Source organism: Malania oleifera, chromosome 7 (assembly GCF_029873635.1).
Source record: "Malania oleifera isolate guangnan ecotype guangnan chromosome 7, ASM2987363v1, whole genome shotgun sequence".
Classification (NCBI taxonomy): Eukaryota; Viridiplantae; Streptophyta; class Magnoliopsida; order Santalales; family Ximeniaceae; genus Malania; species Malania oleifera.
Window position 1 is genome coordinate 76,433,812 of NC_080423.1, and position 11,153 is coordinate 76,444,964.

The 11,153-nt window shown below is 35.3% G+C and overlaps 1 protein-coding gene across 1 annotated transcript; it reads right to left on the reverse strand.

Annotated features, from left to right (window-relative positions):
- Positions 1–8,623: 8,623 nt before the first annotated feature.
- On the reverse strand, positions 8,624–9,361 carry LOC131159165 (histone H2B-like). The gene has a single exon (XM_058113867.1). The coding sequence runs from the start codon at positions 9,261–9,263 to the stop codon at positions 8,868–8,870; it is 396 nt and encodes a 131-aa protein (XP_057969850.1). The 5' UTR covers positions 9,264–9,361; the 3' UTR covers positions 8,624–8,867.
- Between the last annotated feature and the right edge of the window lie 1,792 nt (positions 9,362–11,153).

The window sequence follows — 11,153 nt, forward strand, 5'->3', positions numbered from 1 at the left end:
AGTAATAAAAGTAGTGCAAGCCAACTCAAAGTCCGTCAGGTGCTGGTAAGGGATCTCAGAATCTACCTGTGGAATTGAGGTATCACTGACAACATCCCATGCTTAATCGTAAAATTAGGTGCATCATTAGGTAAAGCAATGCATGATGGTGTAGTGGTTCGTGTGGGCTGCAAAAAATCTTTAAGAGTGCGTGGTGCAAGTGCAGCCACTTCAAGACCGATTTCAACCTTGATGCAGCCAGTATCTCTCAAAACTCAAAACATGAAAGTTGTAAAGCTTTATCTTGGCGTTCCATAGCATCTTGAATCCTCTCAATCGCCCAATTAGCTTTGTTTTGCACTTAACACCTCCATTTGCATCATTTTGCATGGCTCACTCCACTTTTTTGCATGTGCATCTTTATTTCTTCTTTAATTCTCGAAAATACCTTACAAAAATTAAACACAATTACTCATAAATTTATGAATAAAAATAGAATAAAAATTCAAATATTATAAATTGAACTCAATGTTGAAATACTAGACATAATTAGGCATTTAAATGAAATTACAATCTTTAATTAATGATTTTAAACACCTAGTTGTGCGACTTTGATGCATAATCACAATGTTTCCTTTTTAGCAATTTTCTTCTTAAAAGAACCACCCTTCCTCTTTTTCTTCTCAACAATAGTCAATTCTTCACGTTCCATCCAATCTATAACTACATCAAAAGAGCAAAAAAAAAAAAAAAAAAATAGTCAGGAATAAAAGTAAAATCTAACATACAAAACAAAAGGATAAGTACTAAGGTAATGGGACTCAATCCACAGGAAACAAGGTTCTATTCTTTCAACAACTTAGCATAGAGAATAATTCTTTGATGAGTACCTTGCTAAATTTACTTAATATTGGCTTATTCCTTATAGGTAAGGTTAGGGAGTAGGTGGAGTTAGCAAGTTGCATGGAGATAGTGAAGGTAGAGTGTTAGACATATGTACAACACCAAGAAAAAACAAAATGAGAGGGAAAAGGACAATCACTATCAAGAGATGTTGACCAGGTTTGAGGTCTATGAAAAGTTAGCTCTCCAAAAGCAAAGAAAAATATGCTCTTCTAGTAATGGATAACAAAGGGGTCGGAGTAGAAGAATTTACACCTAGTTTGGCAGCTAAAATACAGGACTCCTTTTTGGGTGGAATGCCTTTTCTCATTTGATATTATACCTTTAATAACCTAATGGATGGTTGGTAACCTCTACGAGCAAGCAAGGTGACAAAGAAGACCAGAATCAAATAAGAATTGGGGGTTAGTTGACTAAGGGCAGATTATAAAATTGTAGAGCCTTAAATATAAAGGAATGGAAAGGCAATTTGAGTCCAGCCTCAAAGTAATTGGCGTACAGACAAATCTCACTCGGGCATGGTTGGACAGAAAATTCAACACTAGAGGGCAACTCAAACCGTATGGAGTCTGGGACAAAGTATGAAGTGTGCATGTAATTTGTTAGCTTTGGTGTATTCCCAAAATGGGGGGTGAATTGGAGATTAAAAAATTTCCTCCTAGGCTCAACTAATCCAGTAGACAGTATTTCAAAAATCTAGGGTCTTTCTATGTATTCACAATCCCAATCAAATATTTAAACGATAAACATAAACATACAGGTGCAAAAAGTAAATTACTTAAAATAAAATCAACACCAGATATGTTATCGGGGCTCGGCCAACTGTGCCTACGTCCCTGCCTCTAGCTCGCAAGTTTGAGGATTCCACTAATGCTCACTTAACGGGTGGAGCGGCACCGGTTACAACTAGGTCAATTAGCGGGGCTGACCTCAACCTAACCACACCTTACAAGGATGGTGCACCTAACTTTCCTAACTAGGTCTAAGCCAATCCAGCACTATTCCACAGGGCTACTCTCCCTCTTCAGGCCCACGCCTGGAATACAACAATCAATATAATTTGGCGTACAAATAAATGCTTCTTAACTAAGCAGACTATGTACTGATTCAGCATAGTATAATCAATGCACACCAATCATGTAGGAATTATAAACTCAATGGTGTTTATGTGCAATCAACACTCAGTATAGTGATTTTCTCAAGTTAAGCACAAAAGTATTTCCACAAGCTAGTCTTTGAAAGTAAGTAGTGATAAAATCTTAATCTCAGTTTAGGGTTTCAAAGATTCAAACCAATAGCAATTTAGAATATCTCAAAATAGTTTTCTCAATATCAAAGCATAAAAAGATGTTCAAATCAGAGCTTGTAAAAATATTTTTGCACAATAAAAAATACAAGCCCAAATGAGTCTTGCAATAACAATGCAAAGACTCACTTAGCTATAAGATTTTTCCCACACAAAGATTTATCAAATAAAATCGGGGGAAAAATCCTTTGCTTAACCCTAAAATAAAAATCACAATCATAATAACAAGAGAGGGTTTCTAGCAATCTAGAATGATAAATAAAACACTCACAATGATAGATTTCTCAAAGGAAGTAGTATAGTATGAGTGTATAAGGTTTGTATAGCAAAATAAGGCTTAGGATTTTTCACAGATTTTTTGCCTAATCTTTTTGCTAATCCTTGCTAATCTAAGCAAATGAGCCCTTATATATAGAGAATGACAAAATTATGACTGTTGGGGACACTAGGGTAATTCTTAAAATTGTTTTAAAAGTGTTTAGAAAAATTAACCCTATTTAACCTATTTTACCTTGGTTAAAAAATAAAACAATCCGAGAGTTTTAGGTGCCCGATTCAAGGTTCGGGGTGCCCAAACAGACATAGTTCAAAAAGGTGTTTTTGAAGTTTGATCTCTTGAGCATGGGTTCGGTTTGCTGACCCAAAGTGATTTTTCACACTGTTCAAGATTCGGGTGCCCGGTCTGAAGTTTGGTTAACCGAACTTATGTGTTCGGTCGCTCGAGGCCATTTTGAACGTGAAGTTCGAGCAGTCGAGTTGGTGGGGAAAGGTCAGATCGGCGGTTCGGTCAACCGTGGACAGTATGTGTATTTTAGTTCAGTTTGCCGAACTCAATTCAACATGTTGACCAGTCCACAGTTCGGGCACCCGAGGTGTTTTGAACACCACGGGTTCTGTCGCCCAACCTCTCACAATTTTGGTCATTTATGTCTTGACTTAATTTAATTGACTCCCCTGATAGTATATGTGTTATTGGGGATTGTCTTACATGTATGTGCAAGGACCTAAGGTCATTTTAAGGTCTTTTGAGGACATCGAAAAAATTCAGCGTCGGTCAACCGATTCCTAAGGCCAATCTACGATCTTGAGCTTATAAGATCCTATCATGCATGATATGAAGATTATTACAGACTGATAGATAGTTAATATTACAAACCCTGAATGAATGATATAAAATACAACAATTGAATCTTCTGGGCCTTTATATTCTTCAAGTCACTGTGCGTCGTATGATATTGCTAGTTTATCCTGCATACAAACTCGGCAAATATTAAATACCATGTATTTATCATTATAAAAAACGAGATAGGACTCAAAAAGTTAACATAATTTGAATCTTCTCGAGTCAAGTGGGACTTGGCATTCATCACACTAACTACAGTAGAAGACTAGACCTCATCAAGTTCCATTATAGAAGAAGAGATGGGCTACTTATTTTAATTTATTTTATTTTTAAAAGTGGCAACAACAACATCAACATCTAGGGCTCATGCACAAAATCAAAAAAGGAAGATCATCCAAAGAATACATTCAAGAATGCGAAGAACATTTGAAAATTTGATGAACGTTTGAAGAACATTCGAAATATATTCAAAGAATTCTAAAATATTCAAACAACATTTAAGGAAACATTCAAAAGTTCTTCATAGATATTTAAGTATGTAAAGGGTAGAAATAAAAAATTCAAACATTTAAGGCATGCTTCAAAGCAAAGCTTAAAAGAACAAGAAAAGTAAAAAGAGGAACAAGGAAATGTACCTTTAGTGAAGACTTTCTCCTAAGTGTAAAGTATAAGGGGGAAAGAAGAATTACATATAGAAGAAGTGACAATGTAAAAAAAGAAATAAATTGACATGAATAACAATGTGTGTCGGAATGGGCAACTATTTGAGAAATCCACTTAAGAAAAGTGCAGTGCTCATAAGGCCCAATTGATGAGCACCGCTCATGAGGCCCTAATTGTCCAACTAATGAGCACAACTCATAAGGAACCTAGAGATAAGCACTGCTCACCAAAACATAAGGTCCAATTAATGAGCACCAATTATAAGGCCTAAATCTCTCATTTGATGAGACCGCTCATAAGGCACCTAAAGATGAGTACTATTCACAAAAAACTAGGTCGAACCATTGAGCACCACTGATAAGGCACCTAGAGATAAGCATTGCTCACCAAAAAGAATACTGATGAGCTCCACTCACACAACTAAATTACTCGAATGGAGAGCTACTCTGATGAGGAGCTTATTTGAAAAAGAGATGCTTAAACAAAGAGTTGCTCGAATGAAGAGCTTTGCAAAAAAGGAGATACTTGAAGAGAGAGAGAGCTGCTTGGATTGAGTCATTAATGTGACAATTGGCTCAGATTTAGTCATTAATGTGGCAACCATATTGGATTAAGCCATCAAGAGAAGTGACAACTCAGATTGAGCCACTACAAAGAATGCCAGTAGAACATTAACTTGGATTGAGTTGTTAATGCGATAAGCGACTCAAATTGATCCGTCAAAATATGGCAACTAACTTGGATTGAGCCATCAATGGGAGCGTTGGCTCGAATTGAGCTGTTAAAATTAGAGAGTCAACTTGGCTTGAGCCGATCGAAGAAGAATTTGGATCGAATTAAGCCACCAAAAATAATGTCGAGTGAAAATTGGATTGGATTGAGCCATTAGTGTGGCAACTGACTCAAATTGATACATCAATATAGCAACCGACCTGGATTAAGCCATCAAGGGGAGCCTTAGCTTAGAATGAGCCATTAAAATGAGAAAATTGGCTAAACTTGAGCCAATTAGAGAAGCTTCTGACTCAGATTGAGCCACTACAAAGAACATCGATTGAACATTGGCTTGGATTAAGCCATTAATATGGCAACCAACTATGATTGAGTCATTAATGTGTCATTCAACTCAAATTGATGTGCAATATGGAAACTAGCTTAGATTGAGCCATCAAAAGGAGTGTCGACTCAAATTAAGCCAATAAAATGAGAGAATAAGCTCGACTTGAGCCAATAAGAGAAGCTTCTGGCTCATATTTAGCCACTACAAAGAACGAAGACACATATTAAGCAATTAACATAATAATTGGCTTGGATTGAATCGTCAAGGTAGCAATCAACTCATAAGGAGCCATCCACAAAATAAATTACTCAAATTGAGCCACATACACAAACACAAACTTAGTTTTCTTATAACCTATGGCTGACGTGTCACTCCTAAGCTAAAAAAATAATTTCAAGGCTTAGGAGTAGGGGGCAAATGATATAGCATAAAATGTCAGTGTTAACTTACAAGGGATTGAAATGGGAATCAACAGCATCAAGGGTAAAAAGCTTTCAATAACACCAATTAGTCGGAGACAAGAGAATAATGTCACATTCAATTCTTCGTAATAAATACTTCATAGGTAAATGATAACCCCTATATTATCATTGATTCCACACTAATGAGATATAAACAAGGGAAAGCTCATATGCCTATAAGAGTCATTCTAGGAAGAGTTAGGTAATCTCTATTTTACCCACTTTCATACTGTTACCCACTTTCAGATTTCCTAACTTAGGTATCGAAGTGATCCTCTGAAGTACACCCTCGGGTCCTGCAAGCCTTATTCTTTTTCTTTGCTCTCACAGGTGGTCAAGGTCATGATTAATTCGGCTAACCTAGCCAAATTTCAATAGCAACACTAATTTTTTTCAAAAATGATTAATTTTATGTTCATTCAAAAATAAAAAGAAGCTTGAAAAGAATTTGAGCAATGTATTTACACATTTTAAACACTGACATAAATAATTGTGCATGGTTTTCAAAGTAATGTGTATGATTAAACAGGTGTGGAACCTTTTACGAAAAATGGAAAGACAAAAAGAAAAATTTACCCCTTAGTCATGTAACAAAAATTGGACCCTTATATAAGTAGCCTATTGGGAGGAAAAAAATACACCTGGTATAGAAAAGGAGTCAAAGGCTATTCAATAAGGAGACCACTGTTTTGCCTAGGAATTAAGGGGAATGTGTGTAACCCTAATTGTATGTTTAGCACATAGGAATGGAATTGAATTGACCGGAGTTGAATCATAATTATCATTTGATTTTCTTAGTTCTCTCTATTAAAATTTTTATTCCATTCCATTTATACTTTAATCCATTTTGCAAACCAAATTTGATGTAAAAGAATTATGGAAGGAAGTGAAGGGGTTGTAACCTTTCCACATAAAAGATCTTAATCCCCAAATTGAACATTTAAGCTAGGGGATCTCATCTTAAAAAAAGAATGTTAACGTTAGGGTAAGAAATGTCCATTCCTATTGTTATTGTCTACATCGGCAACTTCATTTTCTTTTCCTTGATTTAAGCATCATAATGATCCAATAGAGTCCACCTCAAGTCCTACCAAATTCTTTTCTTTTCCTTAGTTGTAGGTGATCAACAAGGGTCTGTGGACGAGAAGATTAGGGGATTGACTTTTGACGTCAACAAACTGATGCACCAACTACAAAGGAACATTAGTCTCCTAGGCAATCTTTAGAATTGTGTTGGGAAAAAAAAGACATTGCTAAGTTCTCCTAGCAATCACTTATGAACTAATAGAACTCAACTCAATACAACTCAAATGTGTATTATAAGGTGGCTAAAGAAGCCAAGTCAAGACTTGGGACGAAAAGCATGTCCTATGCATCAATGATAATAGTGCCATCATGAAAAGGTATGGAACTCAAGAGCACTTGTCGTTATAAGAATGATCAAATAACATGTGGTTATACCCAATCATTTTAATAATGTGCATTAAATCATCACTATTGCATTTGGGAAATGCACTAATTGGGAATCATTTGAATTGTGGTAAGGTATTTATCTACCATGCCTATTTGGTAGGAGTTATGCCTACAGCAGTCACAATGGATTTTATCGCATCCATTAGAACCCATTCCTTTGAGCACATAATAGGAATTGTAGTAGTGGTGTTTTGTAGGCTCAGAATTTTCAAGAAAGCAAGAACGTTGTGTAATATAAGGCAAATCACTCTCAATACGTTTATTCTCTAGAATGTATTGGAGATGATAATGGAGTGATGGGCAGAAGATAATGAGTTTGTGTATGGAATTATTGAGTATTAATTATTCTTTACAATTGTTGAGTGTATTAGGTTACTATTCTTTATAATCATCCATTCCAATTGGGATTCCTAGCTGGTTCATAATTACCAAATGTCATATAAGTTTGGTAGATGGTAGGATTCAACTTTATTTTAAGGGGTATGTTGATATAGATTATGCAAGAGATTAGGATGACAACATGTTCAATATAGGTTATGTTTACACTACGGCAAGTGAGCTTGTTTGTTGGAGATCTATGTTATAACTAGTTGTTGCATTACTTTTGAGGCAAGGCATATGGTAGTGACAAAGGTTGAAAATGAGGCTTTAGATGGTTGAAAGAATTAGTAACAAAAATTGACATAAGACCAAAAGTTATTCTTATGAATTGTGATAGTTATAAATGGCATTCCCTTAATAATGAAATAATGGATTAAGCTTTTCATGAAATGACAAATCACATTGTAGTTAGATGTTATAAAATATGAAAATTGATTGCAATTCAATTAAGGTGGCTATCAAAGAGAACACAATAGACACATCAATTGTTGCAAAGGAACATTCTTGTGAACTTCATGTTTCCATATGATGACTTAGTGATCTACAAGTTTATGTAGATGTACAAGTGTGACAGTCCTAAGGAGATTAATATACCAAGGTGGAGCTTGTAGGGGTTCTTAGGCCTTCTATAGTGTATGAGGGCCTGCTAGAAATTTCCATATGAAAACTATATATACCTATTCGAGCATGGGTGTGCAATTGACAAGTTTAGCCAATTAATAAAATTAATCGAAAAAATTTGATTAACTATTCATCATAATTTAACCAACCGAGTTACCCTTCTTACTCGAATCTTACCTAACCAAACCAAATTTAACCAAATCAAATTATAATTAATTATGAAAAAAATATATGTTTTCAATATTTAATTATTAATTATATAATAATTATGGAATCCTAATTATAAATTATATAATTTTATTTAATTATTAATTAATTATATGATTCAATTTAATCAATTAACTGAAATATAATTTCTCCATATTGAACCAAAAACCAGATAATCCATTTTACTAAATTATAAAATTTAACCGAACCAAATTAAAAATTAACCAAACCAAATCAGCCAAATTTTCGTGTACTTACAGACTATCAAACCGTATAAATCATGGTATTCTTAATTTCTTCTATTTTACTTTCAATTTACGCTGCTCTTTTGTAGTTGCTAATGGACAAAAAGAAAAAGAAACCAAATGCAACCCAAAGTCCTAGCATTCTACAAATCTCTATTGTTGCCATGCAATAAAAGAGCTTTCAATGGAGGAACGTCCCTATTTGCAAAGAAAAAAGTTCATATCTCTGTTAATAAATCTTATACACTGCCTATGTGTTTATTCAATATTCCCCCATTCAGCAACTATCAGACCCAACAATTTCGATTGAACAGTTCAGGCCTGAATCTATAAAAAAGAAGTAGGCATCGAACCCTAAATCAGACTACAAACTAGGCCTCCGATTCTTTCGAACCCTAAGATTGAACCACAATCTCCAAAACCAGATCTCGCTCGAATTCTCTAATCACGAACTGGTGAATTTGGTAACAGCCTTCGTACCCTCGGAGACGGCGTGCTTGGCCAATTCACCAGGAAGAACGAGCCTGACGGCGGTCTGAATCTCCCTGGAGGTGATGGTGGGCTTCTTGTTGTAACGAGCGAGACGCGACGCCTCCTGGGCGAGCTTCTCGAAGATGTCATTGATGAAACTGTTCATGATCCCCATGGCCTTGCTCGAGACCCCAATGTCAGGGTGCACCTGCTTCAACACCTTGAAAATATATATCTTGTAGGTCTCTGTTCCCTTTTTCACCTTCTTCTTCTTCTTGTCTCCACCGGCGGCGTCCTTCGGCAGCTTCTTCTCCGCCTTCGCCGGAGCTTTCTCCGCCGCCGCCGGTTTCTTCTCGGCCTTCGGCGCCATTACTAGCGATCGAACACAAACAAAAAAAGGGAAACTGAGAAATTTTCTGGCAACGACGAACTGGCTATTTGACTTGGAAGGGAAAACAGAGTGAGAAGGTGGCGAGGGTGAAAGAGAGGCCGTCTGGTTATATAGGGGAAAGGGAGAGGTCCTTATTGGATAATTAGGGTTTCGTTCGGATCGGTGACGTGTCAATGCCATCAACCGTTAGATTTTGGATGATGCGGGAAGCTGCGGTTGACGCTGGGAATTAGAAGTCATGATGAACGGCCTAGATTGTTCATTTTTAACCGTGTTGGACGTTAGGCCCACTGTTTTAGTTCATACCGGTACCGCCTCACTGTTTTTAAGCGCAAATACCGGAGTTTCAATATTTTTGCCAAATAGGGTAAATTTATATGTATAGTTTCAATTTATTTGAAAATAATTCAAATTCTCATCTCTTCTCTATATTTTAAAAGAATAAAGGGAAAAATGAATAGTATGTTGTTTTTTTTCCTTGACTTTGAAAATTATTAAAGATAAGATACAAAATCACTAAAAAAATAAAAAAGTAAAATTATATGTCAACTTTAAATGTTTTATATTAAAATTTTTAGAAAAAAATTGACACGACATCTTCGAAAATATTTTTAAAATGTAAAAGCAGCAAACTAGATTTATACTTTCAAAATTTAAGTCTTAATTTCTCTATATTATGTGTTTAAAAGGTATGGAAAAAAATGTGGGTGTGAATTTGGTTAACTAAAGTAGGCTTCCAGTTTGTTTTATCAATGGACACTAAAGAGGGACTATTTATGCAAATACCAACCAAATCACATAAATACGAATACAAAAGATTTATAATAGGGTTCGGTCAATTATGACCTACATTCACTCCTCAAGCACCTAATTTAGATTTTAGTATTAATTAAACAATAGTACAACCATTGTGTTCGAACACGTTGGATAGCCTATCCAAACAATCTTTCAAGTGCAAGACCCACTTGACTAGAAATCCTTCACTTAAGTTATAATAGAATGCACTTAGACAGCTTGTCCAAACTTCGGGTTAAAATCCTATTAAGCTAGAAAACCACTAACAAATTATACTAAAGAGTATGATGACTACTTGTCCTACGTTTCATAAATACCTAGTCGAATTAGCAAATTCTTCACAGTGGAGAGTTACAAATAATTAAGAACAATACAAACCTGATTTTGATGATAAAAAACTATATTAAGGACTAATGACTTTTGAACTTAAGTTATTTTCTAGAGAATTAAACCCATTAAAGTTGTAGATTTGAGAGAAGAAGTTGAAGATTTGAGAAAAAAAAAATTAAAGACTTTATTTCATTTTTTGTACTTTTTTATTCTCTCATTTGTAATGTACTTCAACTTGTAAAATCATGATAAAAATAACGTAAAGCACTAATGGACCTAAACTGGTAAAATGAGAACCTAAGTAGATTGAACTCCGACCTTTGTGTCAAGGGTGGTCGACTGATCCCTGAGGGCAGTCAATTGATCTGACAATTCTTGCCTCTAACTATTTGTTTTCCATCTTTAATGGCTAGTTAACAGTCAATTGGACCCAGTAAGTGATAGATTGGTGTAGACACCAAATTCTGGTCCGAGGTGGTGCACCAACGAATGGGATGTGTTTGCATGGTGATCTTCCAAACAAGATAATTAAATCAGGGGTAAATAAGACTCTAAAAGGATATAAAGGTTAAAAATATAGAGTCACCACCTTTATTATTTTTTTTCGTTTAGGAAAAACAAAGGAAAAAATCCTAAAAGGTCTACGATACAAAGAACAAGGGTTCGAAAGTATATTTACGGATGGTGATAGACTAACCATTCTTGATATACCCCAAAAATATCCTCATTAAAAAGGAGGAACGG

Coding starts and splice junctions, on each gene's coding strand:
- LOC131159165 (XM_058113867.1), bottom strand. CDS start 9,263: ATGGCGCCGAAGGCCGAGAAGAAACCGGCGGCGGCGGAGAAAGCTCCG.